The sequence below is a fragment of the Ranitomeya variabilis genome, chromosome 2 (assembly GCF_051348905.1).
Source record: "Ranitomeya variabilis isolate aRanVar5 chromosome 2, aRanVar5.hap1, whole genome shotgun sequence".
NCBI classification, from domain to species: Eukaryota; Metazoa; Chordata; class Amphibia; order Anura; family Dendrobatidae; genus Ranitomeya; species Ranitomeya variabilis.
The window spans coordinates 677,344,984-677,363,054 of NC_135233.1; the positions used below are offsets into that span (position 1 = coordinate 677,344,984).

The following is an 18,071-nucleotide window of genomic DNA, read 5'->3' on the forward strand; positions in this document are numbered from 1 at the left end:
CAATTGTGAACATAATGTTCTCTGTATGTATACTTTTGCTGTACAGTTGTTTATATATGCTCTGTTCTTTACAGCGACCACTTGATAAAGACTCGGGAGGAGTCGAAACGTTGTCAGTTTGACTTCTGGTCGCATTCTGCACTGTTGAATGATAAATTTATAGCACTTCAATAAATTTAAACATTTTTCCAAATGATGCCCTTAGAGTGTGTGGTGTATTAAATTTAGTCTTAGTGTTTGGGACACTCCAGTCCTCTACACCTGCACCTCGCTCTACCTAAACCCTAGTGCACACCAATTCTTTCTCCAGTCCTACTGAATAGACTGTTAGAATTTGTATTATGGCAAGAAAAAAGCAGCTAAGTAAAGAAAAACGAGTGGCCATCATTACTTTAAGAAATGAAGGTCAGTCAGTCCGAAAAATTGGGAAAACTTTGAAAGTGTCCCCAAGTGCAGTGGCAAAAACCATCAAGCGCTACAAAGAAACTGGCTCACATGAGGACTGCCCCAGGAAAGGAAGACCAAGAGTCACCTCTGCTTCTGAGGATAAGTTTATTCGAGTCACCAGCCTCAGAAATCGCAGGTTAACAGCAGCTCAGATTAGAGACCAGGTCAATGCCACACAGAGTTCTAGCAGCAGACACATCTCTACAACAACTGTTAAGAGGAGACTTTGTGCAGCAGGCCTTCATGGTAAAATAGCTGCTAGGAAACCACTGCTAAGGACAGGCAACAAGCAGAAGAGACTTGTTTGGGCTAAAGAACACAAGGAATGAACATTAGACCAGTGGAAATCTGTGCTTTGGTGTGATGAGTCAAAATTTGAGATCTTTGGTTCCAACCACCGTGTCTTTGTGCGACGCAGAAAAGGTGAATGGATGGACTCTGTTGGGGATTTATTCAAAATTGAAGGCATACTGAACCATTGTGGCTACCACAGCATCTTGCAGCGGCATGCTATTCCATCCGGTTTGCGTTTAGTTGGACCATCAGTTATTTTTCAACAGGACAATGACCCCAAACACACCTCCAGGCTGTGTAAGGGCTATTTGACCAAGAAGGAGAGTGATGGGGTGCTACGCCAGATGACCTGGCCTCCACAGTCACCAGACCTGAACCCAATTGAGATGGTTTGGGGTGAGCTGGACCGCAGAGTGAAGGCAAAAGGGCCAACAAGTGCTGAGCATCTCTGGGAACTCCTTCAAGATTGTTGTAAGACCACTCCCGGTGACTACATCTTGAAGCTCGTCAAGAGAATGCCAAGAGTGTGCAAAGCAGTCATCAAAGCAAAAGGTGGCTACTTTGAAGAACCTAGAATATAAGACATAATTTCAGTTGTTTCACACTTTTTTGTTAAGTGTATAATTCCGCATCAAAAATCTTTAAATGAGAAGGTGTGTCCAAACTTTTGGTCTGTACTGTATATATACACTGCTCAAAAAAATAAAGGAACACTTAAATCCCACATCCTAGATATCACTGAATGAAATATTCCAGTTGTAGATCTTTATTCATTACATAATGGAATGTGTTGAGAACAATAAAACCTAAAATTATCAACGTAAATCACAACTAACATCCCACGGTGGTCTGGAGTTGGAATGATGCTCAAAATCAAAGTGGAAAATGAAGTTACAGGCTAATACAACTTCAGTGGAAATATCTAAATACAAATAAATGATGCTCAGTAGTGTGTGTGGCCTCCACGTGCCTGTATGACCTATGACCTCCCTACAGCACCTGGGCATGCTCTTGATGAGGTGGATGATGGTCTCCTGAGGGAACGCCTCCCAGACCTGGACTAAAGCATCCACCAACTCCTGGACAGTCTGTGGTGCAACGTGATGTTGGTGGATGGTGCGAGACATGATGTCCCAGATGTGTTCAATTGGATTCAGGTCTGGGGAATGGGCGTGCCAATCCATAGCTTCAATGCCTTCATTTTGCAGGAACTGCTGACACACTCCAGCCACATGAGGTCTGGCATTGTCCTGCATTAGGAGGAACCCAGGGCCAACCGCACCAGCATATGGTCTCAGAAGGGGTCTGAGGATCTCATCTCGGTACCTAATGGCAGTCAGGCTACCTCTGGCGAGCACATGGAAGGCTGTGCGGCCCTCCAAAGAAATGCCACCTTTCACCATTGCTGACCTACTGCCATACCAGTCATGCTGAAGGATGTTGCAGACAGTAGATTGCTCTCCACGGCGTCTCAAAACTGTCACTTCTGTCACATGTGCTCAGTGTGAACCTGCTTTCATCTGTGAAGAGCACAGGGCGCCAGTGGCGAATTTGCCAATCCTGGTGTTCTGTGGCAAATGCCAAGCGTCCTGCACTGTGTTGAGCTGTGAGCACAACACCCACCTGTGGACATCAGGCACTCAGACCATTCTCATGGAGTCGGTTTCTAACCGTTTGTGCAGACACATGCACATTTGTGGCCTGCTGGAGGTCATTTTGCAGGGCTCTGGCAGTGCTCCTCCTGTTCCTCCTTGCACAAAGGCTGAGGTAGTGGTGCTGCTGCTGGGTTGTTGCCCTCCTACGGCCCCCTCCATGTCTCCCCGTGTACTGGCCTGTCTCCTGGTATTGCCTCTAGCCTCTGTACACTACGCTGACGGACACAGCAAATCTTGCCACAGCTCGCATTGATGTGCCATCCTGGATGAGCTGCACTACCTGAGCCACTTGTGTGGGCTGTAGAGTCCATGGTACCACGAGCGTGAATGCACAACCAACATTCAAAAGTGAGCAAAACATCAGCCAGAAAGCATTGGTACTGAGATGTGGTCTGTGGTCCCCACCTGCAGAACCACTCTTTTATTGAGTGTGTCTTGATAATTGCCAATAATTTCCATCTGTTGTCTGTTCGATTTGCACAACAGCATGTGAAATTGATTGTGAAACAGTGTTGCTTCCTAAGTGGACAGTTTGATTTCATAGAAGTTTGAGCTACTTGGAGTTATATTCTGTTGTTTAAGTGTTCCCTTTATTTTTTTGAGCTGTTTAGCTGCGGATTTGACTGACTCAATGTAAATCAATGGGTGCAGAAACACTGCAGATCTGCAAAAACAGTTGATATGCTGCGGAAAATAAAACGCTGCAAATCAGTGCAGAATTTTCCACAGCTTGTGCACAACAACTCTGGATTCCCATTGATTAATGCCTGAGCTCTCTTTACAGATTTGGTGCAAATCCGCACCGAAAAAACGCTGCACATAGCGTTAAGAGCTGTAAATGGTGTTCACGTTCGAATATTCAAATCGTTTTTGTATCTTTTTTTTTTTTTATACGTGAGGCATAATTTTTGTTATATTCATACTCTCTTTATTTTTTTGCCAGGATCATTAGATATCAATTGAAAAATAAAGGAAATATGTGTCTGACCATTAAAATACATTTGACTATTTGTTTCCCTTTCCAGAACAATTATTTTTATATATCAAACATTGTTTGTTTGATTTTGATGGAGTGGGACTAGTGGCAGCATTTTGGATTGGCAACTGATTTTATGTATTTTAGTTTTCATTTACTTCACATATTGTGCCCCCCATAAGATCATAATAAAACTTTGTTGGCCACTTCAACATTTAAGTATTTTTTTTTCTGTTTTCATACCCAATTTCCCTTGTAACTAGGTCTGTTATATTAGCATTTGTTAGAGGAGAAATACAGCCTCCTGGCTGCATAGCAGAACTGACTGGATTTCATAGGACCCAACAGCTGTTGCACTTTCATTACACCCAGAAAATATATGATCACTGGGTCAATATAATTCCTCTTCTTTCTGTAATAATGTAAATCTCATGAGTTTTGTTTATCAGTGTATAAGGTAAAATCAGACAGTAAAGTATATTGATATAAAATATATGTATGTGGTGTAGGCATTTACTATCTCTGGTAGGCATTAGGCCTTGTGTAGTGTTCACACAGGCAATGCAGTTTTTATTGCTTTCCAGAGGTTGCACAGCACAAAAACAAACTCGTAGACATAAATCCCCTAACTCTATCCTGGTGTTAACTAAACAAAATAGACCCTGGCTACTCATACAATACTGAGCCAGCCTCAGCTCGGTCAAACAAAACAGGATTCTGGCCTGTCTCTCTTCAGCTCCAAGACACATCCGGCCTGGTCAGTTTCTTTGAACTGACTAAGGAGAACAGCTTGCTTAAGGTACCTTCACACTGAACAACTTTCCAACGAGAACGACAACGATCCGTGACGTTGCAGCGTCCTGGATAGCGATATCGTTGTGTTTGACACGCAGCAGCGATCTGGATCCCGCTGTGATATCGTTGGTCGGAGCTAGAAGGCCAGCACCTTATTTCGTCGTTAGGTCGGTGTGTATCGTCGTGTTTGACAGCAAAAGCAACGATGCCAGCAATGTTTTACAATGGTAACCAGGGTAAATATCGGGTTACTAAGCGCAGGGCCGCGCTTAGTAACCCGATATTTACCCTGGTTACCACTGTAAAAGTAAAAAAAAAACCAGTACATACTCACCTTCTGATGTCTGTCGCGTCCCCCGGCGTCCGCGCTGCTGCTCAGAGCTTCCTTCACTGAATGTGTCAGTGCCGGCCGTAAAGCTGAGCACAGCGGTGATGTCACCGCTGTGCTCTGCCGGCCCTGACACATTCAGGAGCAGCAGCGCGGACGCCGGGGGACGTGACAGACATCAGAAGGTGAGTATGTACTGTTTTTTTTTACTTTTACAATGGTAACCAGGGTAAATATCGGGTTACTAAGCGCGTCCCTGCGCTTAGTAACCCGATGTTTACCCTGGTTACCCGGGTGCTGCAGGGGGACTTCGGCATCGTTGAAGACAGTTTCAACGATGCCGAAGTCGTTCCCCTGATCGTTGGTCGCTGGAGAGAGCTGTCTGTGTGACAGCTCCCCAGTGACCTAAACGACGCTGCAGCGATCTAGTTTAGGTCGGCTCGTTGTCTATATCGCTGCAGTGTCGCTGAGTGTGACGGTACCTTTAGTTATATTCAAGGCTAGCCAGGTGATCTTATCAGACCTGTAAAGCTAGGATTTAGCCATAGCCTACCTGACTTTGCTACAGTGGATTATTAGTAACTAATATTTTCAAGGAAATATAAGGCCCACATTTGTAGACATAGGGAGGTATTTCTGCCTTCTCCACTTTGCACAATTTTATTTTTGTATATGTATTTGAGATATCTTATACAAGACATGTATTGAGAATTCATACTAGGCCATCCAACATAAAACTGAGTTGTGATCCCATTGGTGTCTGTAAAATAATGTTAAAGCAAAGTTAGATAACATATTTGCAATCATGTTCATTTTCTTTTGCATTTTGAATCATTTTTTTAGCAAGTTTTTTGATGTAAGGACCCCTGTGATTCCTCAATGCATTGTTGATATTACATTTTAGTTTAGTTCTGTCTCTCTGCATACCTTCTGTATCTCAAAACTACAATATCTGCATCTATTCACAAACTAATGTTCTACAGTATTGTAAAATATCCAGGTGGTCATTAGCAAACATTTGACAAGCTGTGATGTGTTTTTTGTAGTGCAGTGGTTTCCTTTGTGGTAGCTTCCATGAACAATAGTGTTCGCTGGTTTTATGATGGAGAACAGATGTTATCAAATGTAAGACATCTTCGAATCATTAGCTATTACGATTGGATTCTGTATTTCTTGTTTGAGGTTTATAAGGTGTTCTTCTCGATGTCCACTCCTACAGATATCACTGACCTAAAGTTCAGGGGTTTTTTTATAGCCTTTCTGCATAAAAATATCTGAATATGTTCTATAGTAAGAATAAAGTATAGCGGGTTGAACAATTATTCATACACTGTGGCCTTTTTCCACATTTTTCAAGTTACACTTAGAAACCTAAATGGATTTTATTTGATATACTAACACAAAGTAGTAAGTATTTGTGGACTATAAAGGAAAATGATACATGGTTTTCTAATTATTTTCACAATAAAATCTAAAAATTGTTATCTTCATTTCTGTTCAGACCTCTGTAGTTTGATAACCTAAATAAAATCCAGAGTGACCAATTGCCCCAATATTTCACATAATTAGTGAATTGAGTCCAGCTGTGTGTAATTCTCCGTATTATTACAGCTGTTCTGTGAAGGCCTCATTGGTTTGTTTGTGAACATTAGCGATCAAACTGCATTATGAAAACTAAGGAACACACCAGACCAGTCAAGAATAAAGTTGTGGAGAAGAGTAAGTCGGTGTAAGGTTATCAGAAAATAGCCAAAGCTCTGAACATCTGACGGAGCTCTATTCAATCCAGCATCCAAAAATGTAAGTATGACAACTGCAAACCTATCAAGACATGACCATCCACCTAAACTGACATCCAAAGCAAGAAGAGCACTAATTGCAGAAGCATCCAAGAGGCCAATGGTCTCTGTGGAGATATAGTGGCAATAAGAAAGCCATTTTTTAAAGCAAGCCATGAAAATTCTTGTTTGCAAAAAGCCATGTAGGGGACATAGAGCCAGTATGTAGAAGACGATGCTTTGGTCAGATGAGACCGAAGTAGAACTTTGTGATCTAAAAGCAAAACGCTATGCATGGTGGAAAACTAACGCTGCATATCACCCTGAAAACACCATTCTCACCGTTAAACGTGGTGGCAGCATCATGCTGTTGGGATACTTTTCTTCAGCAGGGACAGGTAAGCTAGTTAGTTGATGGGGAAAAATACAAGGCAATCCAGGGGAAAACCGGTTACATACTGCAAAATGCTTGAGACAGACGTTAATTCACATTCCAGCAAGACAATGACCCTAAACATACAGAGCTACAATTGAATGGTTTTGGTCAAAGCAAAGCATTCACTCCTAATCTACTTCTTGGACTCCTAATCTAGGAACTGTTCCAATATTTATGGACACAACTGTTTATCACTTATCACTCTCCCATAATGACAGTTCTGTGCTGTGTTGTGTATAAATATGTGATTCTTCAGATGTTGTATTAGTCTATGCCTGATGAAGAGGCCTGTGTAGTCTCGAAAGCTTGCAATTTGTTACCATCTTTTCAGTTAGCCTTTAAAAGGTATCAACCACTGAGGACTCTCAATTCTAAATATTTTTCGGTCAAAGCATAGTCATTTGTTTGAATTGCCCAGTCAAAATCCAGACCTAAATCCCATTGAGAATCTGTAGCCAGACCTGAATATTGCTCTTCACAAATGCTCTCCATTCAGTCTCGCTGAGCTAGGAAGGGCAAAAATATTAGCCTCTAGATGTTCAAAGTTGGAAGAGACATACCCCAAAAGACATGCAGCAGTGAACAGTGGCCCTACAGATTATTGACTCAGAGGGGCTGAATATAAATGTAGGTCACAATTTTAAGATTTTGATTTTGAAAAGAATAACAAAACATGTATTATTTGCTTTAGTTTTTTGGGTATAAATGTGAAAAAAATGTGGAAAAAGTTACGGCGTATGTTTATTTATTCAAGGCACTGTATACAGTCATGGCTGAAAGTGTTGGCACCCTTGAAATAGTTTCTAGCCAAACTTACACATTTTGTTATGCACATGTTTGTTTCCTTTGTGTGTATTAGAACAACACAAAAAGAAAGAAGACAAATTGGATGTAATTTCACACTAAATCCCCAAAATGGTCCAGACAAAATTGTTGTCGCTCCGTCAAATAAATAATTGGTTGTACACACTTGCTTCCTATAATCTTCAACAAGCTTCTTACACCTTTCAACTGGAATTTTGGACCACTCTTTTTTGCAAACTGCTCCAGGGCTCACATATATGAAGGGTGCCTTCTCCCTGTAGCAATTTTAAGATCTCTCCACAGGTGTTCAGTAGAATTTAGATACTGGCCCATTTTGGGGATTTTGTGTGAAATTATGTCAAATTTGCCTTTTTTCCTCAGTTTTTTGTGTTGCTCCAATACACACAAAGGTAATAAACGTGTATAACAAAACATGTAATGGCAATAGTTTTCTGGGAGAAATACTGTATTTTCTGGAACAATTGGAACAAACCAGTTTTGCAGGCTCATAACTTTTGACAAGAGTCTTTCCTGTGCACGGAAATCCAACCTTATTCTAACCATGTCAAAATTCACATAAAGCCTGCATGTATAGTCTGTTTGACGTTTCATAAGGGATGGGGGCAGTGTTCTGGATCACTGCGTTGAGAAACACGTGATGGTGTCTCCGCAGTGTTGGATGTTTTGGTCTCCCCGAGGTCATTCATCTGTTCCTTCATAGCCTTTCACCAGGCACTGCTCCTAATAGCCAGTTTCCTACTCCACACTGATGAGGGGCAAAAACCCCGAAACAGCTGTTTGTGGATGGATACCATGCTTGGCATAGGTGGTCTTCCTTTATTGGATATTCTCCTTTATTGGATGCTGCCCTTCCCGTGGTTGTTCCTTCCCGGAGAAAGGCCTGGTTATTCATTGCTTGCGTTGAGAAACACGTGATGGTGTCTCTGCAGGTTACTTTACATGCGTTTGCATATTTCCCATAAGGGATGGGGGCAGTGTTCTGGATCACTGCGTTGAGAAACACGTGATGGTGTCTCCGCAGTGTTGGATGTTTTGGTCTCCCCGAGGTCATTCATCTGTTCCTTCATAGCCTTTCACCAGGCACTGCTCCTAATAGCCAGTTTCCTACTCCACACTGATGAGGGGCAAAAACCCCGAAACAGCTGTTTGTGGATGGATACCATGCTTGGCATAGGTGGTCTTCCTTTATTGGATATGCTCCTTTTTTGTTATGTATCCAAAAAGTTATCAACTTTGCACTTTCTGACTATTTCAATGTGTAGTCACATAAAGTAATGCCTCCATGGAAAGCACAGGTCTTCATTCACACAATACTAAAGTTAAAAAAAACAGGAACTTCCTGGAACCCATGTGTAAAAAAAATAAATAAAAACAAGAAAAAGGAGCGCACATAGAGTAATACCTTCAGGTATCGCAATCACCTGGACCCCCACAAAACAGACTCACCTGGTCTGGTTGTGATAGGTCACAACTCCCTTGGATAAGGACGTATGGTCGCAGCAGGCTCCCGGCAGACACTATGGATCCACATGGAAAAAAATATATAGAACCGGAGGATAAAAGCCGCGCAGACCACAATAAAGGTAACAGAGTTACATGCACACTCTGTTTATTAGCCTACGCGTTTCGTGGCAAACAGGCCACTTCATCAGGGCATCAAGATTCATCAGTAAAACCAGGTATATATACCCACAAATACAATAAAAAAAACACAAAACATGTGTAAACCCCACCCTCTTCTGACATCACTTCCGGTGGGAACACCCACTTTAGATCAAAAATTTGTAAATACACCCTTAATATTGGATACAAAACATTAAAATACATTGAAACATAATAATCGATCATTAAAACCATATATATTCATCAATAAATAATAAAAACAAATGTAAACATTTCTGGTATCCAGATAAACCAGGATTAGAACTCACTCTGGAAGAAACCTAAAAACTGTCCTCCAGAGATTAAACCTCCGTCTTATACCACTAAACCACCAAGTGGTCTTAGGTGAGGGCAGCTATTTATCTTGATTCACCAGTTTAACCCATTCAAAACACTTAAAATATCACATATTGACCCATAGCAAAGGAAACCAAGGGCCAATATGAGATGACTGACACTACATAGCGTGTCTGTAGTATACTTCAATATCAATAGGATTATTGGAACAAGAATCATATGAAGTGAAAGAAGGGGGAGGGTGAATTCCCATATACCCTATTTCAACGGTTCATTCAGGAATTAAACCCATATGGTCTAGAGGTCTACAAACACTGCAAAGAAATGAGCAGCACCCTAGACCAGTCAGCCACCTGGATTCATGGAAAATGGGGGCCACTATAATCAATAGTCTCTCGCCACATCGTCACACGGAGGAACCTCAACCATCAAAAAAATCCATCACAGAAGAATGTCAATGTGATGAAAATTCATGATATTAGATATTGGTTTCTAGAAGAGGTCACTTACCTCATTCAATCCACCAGGGCTTAAAGTGCCCAACTTAAAAATCCAATATGTTTCTTTTTTAGCCAGGATCTCCAATCTCCTAGGTGTATTAACAGGCACATGGTCAATGGGGGTAACAGATAATTTAACGTTACCATGATGGACTATGGTACAATGCCGTGACAATCCATGTTTAGAAAAACCTCTAAGGATATTAAACCTATGAGAGTTGACACGTTTATGAAGAGGTTGAGAAGTCCTTCCTACGTACTGTTTACCACAGTTGCACTGAATTAAATAGATTACATAATCTGTCTGACACGTCATTCTAAAATTGATATTAAAAGCCTTCCCTTTCTTTACAAACGACGTGAAACTGTCAACATTGTTATTAATAGATCTACAACATTTACACCCACGTCTATTACATCGGTAAGACCCATTACGGCCAATCCATTCATTACCTACTAAAGTGCATCCAGAGGGAGCCTGCTGCGACCATACGTCCTTATCCAAGGGAGTTGTGACCTATCACAACCAGACCAGGTGAGTCTGTTTTGTGGGGGTCCAGGTGATTGCGATACCTGAAGGTATTACTCTATGTGCGCTCCTTTTTCTTGTTTTTAGAGATCCCTCTGAAGGTTTTCCAAGCCCTTCGTTCTGGGAGCAGCACTGAGTAATTTGAAATGGACTATTTTCTACATAGACTTGCCTCAAGGGAGAGACTTATTATCCAGTCTGTGCGACTGGGAGATCTATATGAGGACAGAGACATTGAGGTTGAATCAGTGTTTTCTAAAGAAGAGACTGCGGGGATGAAAAAGAACTTTAATAAGCTTGAGAATTTGTTGAAAGATGAATTACATTATCAATTAGATGCTCGCTTTTTATCTATATGGATGAGAAAATATGTCCGAGGGGTCTGAGGGTGGAAAGAAGTTCCCCCTTTCCTCATGATACAGTGTTCACTGACGAGTGGGACACTATTCTTAAAGAATGCATGTTTAATTTATTAGGATGTCTGTTCCATAAAAGGATTACTCTGGTTGAGAAATTTGTTGAAAGGATCAATGCTACCTCTAAGGAGCTACTAGAGTTCAGTACTCACCCTGAATTCAGTAGGATAAATTCTGATATCACAACTAGAATATTGAGATTAGAACAGGATATCATAGGCAGAAAATCGAAGAAATTACAACGAGACAGAGAGGATTATAAAAAATTGAAAAAGTCAACCAAATATTCCTCCGTTCCACAGAATCAACCACCGTATGATGTGGGAATAGCCCCCACTGCCACATCGGAGGCGAGTTTGATTGTGGAGGGTAATGTAAGAGTCTTTGAAAAAGAGCCTAGCCATGGAGTGAATTCCAATGGTGGCACCATGGATTTCGTTGATGCTTCCAGTTTTACACAGGCTGTCACTCTAGATGGTGTGAGTTCTATGACCGATCCGGTTGTGGAACCACATGGAGGGGTTTTTGAGGGTGGCACACTAAATAGAGAAAAAAAGACTAAAAAGAACAAGATCAAAAGAAAGAATAAAATATCACACCCACATGATCCCAGGGAGGATCAGGTGAGTGAAAACATAGTAAGGAGTACAGTTGATGGAAATGATAAAGATATCTCCGTCAATCTGGAGCAGATCAAGCTCCAAATGGAAAGGATAAGGAAAGACAATTTATTGGATTTGAACTCCATGGGCCAATTAAGTCCATTGGGTGTGTTGGTCTCGCTTGCCAATGAGACCAGTGGAGGTGAGGCCAACATACTTGACTGCCTGCTACATGAGGAAATCTACCATGGGGTACCTCCCCCAATATTAACACCGAGAGTAGAGAATAATTCTAACTTAATAGATATTCAGGAGAACGAGATACAAGTTAATAAAACAAAGAAGAGATTATTTGTGGATAATTCCAGGTCTGGATCTTCCTCTGTTTGTTTTTTACCAAGGGTTGTAGAAAACAACAACAGTATAACGAAATACTTTCTTCCGATATCACAAAAAAGAAAAAACTTAGAAGAGGAACCCGAGGAAAGAAAAAGAACAAAAAAGTACATAACACCGAGACCAATCTAAATAATATGGAACAACAAGTGCAGGTTTTTGTGAATAAGAATGGATGTAAACTGGAAAGAAGAGGTAATATTTTTAATCTTTCTAAACACAAACTGACCATAGGTGAAATAAAGGTTTTAAACAGGGGCTTCTCCTTTTGCCCAAATAATAAATCTAAAGATGTGGAGCTTTTCATGGACCTTCAATATTTCATCCGAAAATTAACTTTAAAAAGACATTTCTGCATAAAAGATGATAGAAAAGAGACGGTCGAGATGGATGGTGATAACATCAAACATTGTCAACTAAGGGACAAATCTAAATTCTACCCCATCCATAATCAGGGCCACCATCTAAAAACCTACATAGATTTGGTTTTGAATGACTTCGAGTCCTTGAATTTTAAGCGAGGGTCGATTAATAATCTAACGACAATTGAAATTGAGGGCATTAAGACTCTCAAAAATGATGCAAATTTGGTAATAAAATCTGCTGATAAAGGTGGAGGAGTGGTATTACAAGATTTAGATGCTTATATCTTAGAGGCCAATAGGATTTTGTCAGATGAGGGGACTTATAACATCTCTAATAGGGCTGAATACGAGAATGCGGTAACAAAATATAAAGAGTTAGTTAAAACAGCCGATGAGATGGGAATTCTGAATAAGAGCGAGAAAGAATTCCTTGGGGTAAAAAACCCAAAGATGGCAGTATATTACCATCTTCCTAAGGTTCACAAGGATGAGTTTAATCCACCTGGACGACCCATTATAGCGGGGATTAATTCTTTAACATCAAATTTAGCAGCATTTGTGGACTCCTTTATGAATGAGTCTGTCAGAAATTTGGGTTCTTATCTCAGGGATTCCACCCACTTAATACAGGAATTGCAGAAAATTACATGGGGTGGTGATTTTTTGTTTATATCCATTGACGTGACTGGTTTATATTCTAATATTGACCACACTATTGGCCTTCAATGTTTCAAACTTTATATTGATAGATTATCTAATGTGACCATGGCCCAAAGAGAGTTTTTGATGAAAAGTATGACTTTCATTCTAGAGAACAACTTTTTCACATTCGGGGAGACCATTTATCACCAGATACGGGGTACTGCCATGGGTTCGAAGGCAGCGCCTACGTATGCTAACTTATTTATGGCTGCCTTTGAGTCCTGGTATGTCCTCCATTGCAAACACAAACAGAATCTGGTCCTATACAAACGTTTTATAGATGAAATATTTATCATCTATGATAATGCAGATAATACGGTTTTTGATTTCCTTGATGCTATAAGGGATAATCATTGGGGTATAGAGCTCACTCCCTGTGTGGAAAGTAAAAATGTCACCTTTTTAGACTTGAACATCTATATTGATGACGCTGGAGAGATCATGACCAAAAACCATTTTAAAAATGTGGATGCTAATGGGTATGTTCATTATGATAGTAACCATCACAGACCATGGCTTAGAAACATCCCAAGCAACCAGTATTATAGGATTAGAAAAAACTGTACTTCTGATGCAGTATTCAGGGAACAAAGTAAAATTTTGAGGGAGAGATTTCAAGAAAAAGAATATCCTGTGAAGCTTGTCAAAAAGGCTTATAACTCTGTTAAGGGTTGTTCCCAAAATGAGCTTATACACTCACTGGCCACTTTATTAGGTACACCTGTCCAACTTCTTGTTAACACTTAATTTCTAATCAGCCAATCACATGGCGGCAACTCAGTGCATTTAGGCATGTAGACATGGTCAAGACAATCTCCTGCAGTTCAAACCGAGCATCAGTATGGGGAAGAAAGGTGATTTGAGTGCCTTTGAACGTGGCATGGTTGTTGGTGCCAGAAGGGCTGGTCTGAGTATTTCAGAAACTGCTGATCTACTGGGATTTTCACGCACAACCATCTCTAGGGTTTACAGAGAATGGTCCGAAAAAGAAAAAAAATCCAGTGAGCGGCAGTTCTGTGGGCGGAAATGCCTTGTTGATGCCAGAGGTCAGAGGAGAATGGGCAGACTGGTTCGAGCTGATAGAAAGGCAACAGTGACTCAAATCGCCACCCGTTACAACCAAGGTAGGCCTAAGAGCATCTCTGAACGCACAGTGCGTCGAACTTTGAGGCAGATGGGCTACAGCAGCAGAAGACCACACCGGGTACCACTCCTTTCAGCTAAGAACAGGAAACTGAGGCTACAATTTGTACAAGCTCATCGAAATTGGACAGTAGAAGATTGGAAAAACGTTGCTTGGTCTGATGAGTCTCGATTTCTGCTGCGACATTCGGATGGTAGGGTCAGAATTTGGCGTAAACAACATGAAAGCATGGATCCATCCTGCCTTGTATGGAGCATCTTTGGGATGTGCAGCCGACAAATCTGCGGCAACTGTGTGATGCCATCATGTCAATATGGACCAAAATCTCTGAGGAATGCTTCCAGCACCTTGTTGAATCTATGCCACGAAGAATTGAGGCAGTTCTGAAGGCAAAAGGGGTCCAACCCGTTACTAGCATGGTGTACCTAATAAAGTGGCCGGTGAGTGTACATCTTGACAAAAATGGGGGCACTAAGAAAAACCTTTTTGAAACAAATTTTATCACTACTTTTTCGTCACAAAATGTACAAATACGGAATATATTAGAAAAACATTGGAGTGTGATCTTAAATGATCCTATCCTCAATAAGGTGGTTCCTAGGAAACCAACAGTAACATTTAAAAGGGCCCCCACCATCAAAAATGTCTTGGCACCCAGTGTAGTAAAGATTTCCACCTCTGGATGCACTTTAGTAGGTAATGAATGGATTGGCCGTAATGGGTCTTACCGATGTAATAGACGTGGGTGTAAATGTTGTAGATCTATTAATAACAATGTTGACAGTTTCATGTCGTTTGTAAAGAAAGGGAAGGCTTTTAATATCAATTTTAGAATGACGTGTCAGACAGATTATGTAATCTATTTAATTCAGTGCAACTGTGGTAAACAGTACGTAGGAAGGACTTCTCAACCTATTCATAAACGTGTCAACTCTCATAGGTTTAATATCCTTAGAGGTTTTTCTAAACATGGATTGTCACGGCATTGTACCATAGTCCATCATGGTAACGTTAAATTATCTGTTACCCCCATTGACCATGTGCCTGTTAATACACCTAGGAGATTGGAGATCCTGGCTAAAAAAGAAACATATTGGATTTTTAAGTTGGGCACTTTAAGCCCTGGTGGATTGAATGAGGTAAGTGACCTCTTCTAGAAACCAATATCTAATATCATGAATTTTCATCACATTGACATTCTTCTGTGATGGATTTTTTTGATGGTTGAGGTTCCTCCGTGTGACGATGTGGCGAGAGACTATTGATTATAGTGGCCCCCATTTTCCATGAATCCAGGTGGCTGACTGGTCTAGGGTGCTGCTCATTTCTTTGCAGTGTTTGTAGACCTCTAGACCATATGGGTTTAATTCCTGAATGAACCGTTGAAATAGGGTATATGGGAATTCACCCTCCCCCTTACTTCTTTCACTTCATATGATTCTTGTTCCAATAATCCTATTGATATTGAAGTATACTACAGACACGCTATGTAGTGTCAGTCATCTCATATTGGCCCTTGGTTTCCTTTGCTATGGGTCAATATGTGATATTTTAAGTGTTTTGAATGGGTTAAACTGGTGAATCAAGATAAATAGCTGCCCTCACCTAAGACCACTTGGTGGTTTAGTGGTATAAGACGGAGGTTTAATCTCTGGAGGACAGTTTTTAGGTTTCTTCCAGAGTGAGTTCTAATCCTGGTTTATCTGGATACCAGAAATGTTTACATTTGTTTTTATTATTTATTGATGAATATATATGGTTTTAATGATCGATTATTATGTTTCAATGTATTTTAATGTTTTGTATCCAATATTAAGGGTGTATTTACAAATTTTTGATCTAAAGTGGGTGTTCCCACCGGAAGTGATGTCAGAAGAGGGTGGGGTTTACACATGTTTTGTGTTTTTTTGATTGTATTTGTGGGTATATATACCTGGTTTTACTGATGAATCTTGATGCCCTGATGAAGTGGCCTGTTTGCCACGAAACGCGTAGGCTAATAAACAGAGTGTGTATGTAACTCTGTTACCTTTATTGTGGTCTGCGCGGCTTTTATCCTCCGGTTCTATATTTTTTTTCCATGTGAAAAAAATAAATAAAACATAGCTAGCTATTGATTTGTGAAATTCAGAGATTAATACTTTATTGGAGCATTTTCACCATATTTGTGTATAGAAAGTAGAGACTGCCTTTAAAGGAAACATATTTGATGCTGCTCATACCAAGAGTAGCATGAATAATAGCCTATGTGATTGTCGCCAGGTATATTTTTCATGTAAAAGCTCTGGCGTTGCAGAACTAAATGTATTTTATAGGTCCGGTCTGGTATCGTAGCTGAGACAAGAATAGCCTGATAGAGGTGACAGATCTCTCGCCATGGGAGACACCTGTAAATCGCCTAGAATGGTACTGGGAGAAGACAGCCGGAGGGGACACTGAGGCAGACTCATCTGTGGATATGGTCCCCAACCAGATCATTAAACTATATTTTCTCTGAAGAATACCTGGGTGCAATCGCATAATCGGGCTCTGATTCATTCTCCTAGTGGTTTGGGCAGCATTAATCAAATTACAGTTTCCCTTTCAAATGACAATGTGTATTCTGTCATTTATTGTCCCTTTTACCGGTGCTTGAGGTCTGGAAATATGCATTCTTTAAAAGTGATATATATTTTATGGTTTCTTTTGATAGTGAACAGAGACAGAGAATACAGCAGATGAGACAGTCATCTGAACTTACTTCACATCCTGTGGATCTACTGACAACATTCCCACCACCTGTACTTTCTGACTTGAATAATCATGGTCTACCAAAGCAAGACAGCATTGTTAAGCTGAAAAAGAAGAAATCCTTGAAACAAGTCACCTATACTGGAAAAACAAACATTGCATTTCAGCCGGATGAGTAAAATGCCGAATGACCAAATGAAAGAGAGAGAGTGCGGTTGACACCGGCCACTATGTTGGTATAGTAAAGTCTAGAAGGAAAGAAATGTAGGAATTTTAACCCCTTCACAACATGTGCTGTACATGTGTAGCGCATGTCATGTCCTTCCCTTTGATGTGGGCTCCAGCACTAAGCCCACAACTTTCCCGACACGTCAGCTATTTTGAACAGCTGACATGTGCTCCAAACAGCCGCTGGTGGAATCGCGATCCACCCGCGGCTGTTTACCCGTTAAATGCCGCTGTCAATCTTTGACAGCAGCATTTAATGTGATCGCGCCGTAGCATGTCACTAATCCCTTTCCATTGGTGCCCATGTCACAACCCCGGGCTGCAGGAGATCCCTGTGGTTGTCATTGCCAGATTGCTATGAGCACCGCTCAGCGATTGGCGTTCATTGCAAATGAGCCTTCATGCTACTCGCAGGCGATCTGATCATCGCCTCTGTATAGCAGAGGCGATCGGACAACTGCAGCTTCTAGTCTCCCATGGAGACTGTTAAAGCATGCAAAAACAAAAAAAAAATGTTTTTAAAAATATAAAAGCCCACATCACCACCCATTCGCCCCGTTCAAAATAAAACAATAAAAAATACACATATTTGATATTGTCACATTCAGAATCACCCGATCTATCAAGCTATACAAATAATTAATCCAATCGGTAAACAGTGTAGCGGAAAAAAAGTCAAAACGCCAAAGTTACTTTTTTTGGTTGCCGCAACATTGCATTAAAATGCAATAACGGGCGATCAAAAAATTGTATCCACATCAAAATGGTATAATTAAAAATATCAGCTCGGTGCGCAAAAAATAAGCCTTCACCCAGCCCCAGATCACGAAAAATGGAGACGCTATGGGTCTCGGAAAATTATGCATTTTGTTTTAACTTTGGATTTTTTTTTTCACCATTTAAATAAAGAACAACCTATGCATGTTTGGTGTCTATGAACTCGTAATGACCTGAAGAATCATATTG

The 18,071-nt window shown here is 40.7% G+C and overlaps 1 protein-coding gene across 2 annotated transcripts in view; it reads left to right on the forward strand.

The window, feature by feature from the left end:
- Window positions 1–17,207, forward strand: part of AHI1 (Abelson helper integration site 1) — a 289,456-nt gene extending 272,249 nt beyond the window's left edge. The window contains exon 25 of one of the 2 annotated variants that reach the window (XM_077289311.1): window positions 16,840–17,207. In XM_077289311.1, coding sequence (XP_077145426.1) covers window positions 16,840–17,056 — 217 coding nt within the window. In that variant the 3' untranslated portion in view covers window positions 17,057–17,207. The remainder of the gene's footprint in view (window positions 1–16,839) is intronic. The other variant, XM_077289310.1, reaches the window with a different exon arrangement.
- Window positions 17,208–18,071: the final 864 nt, after the last annotated feature.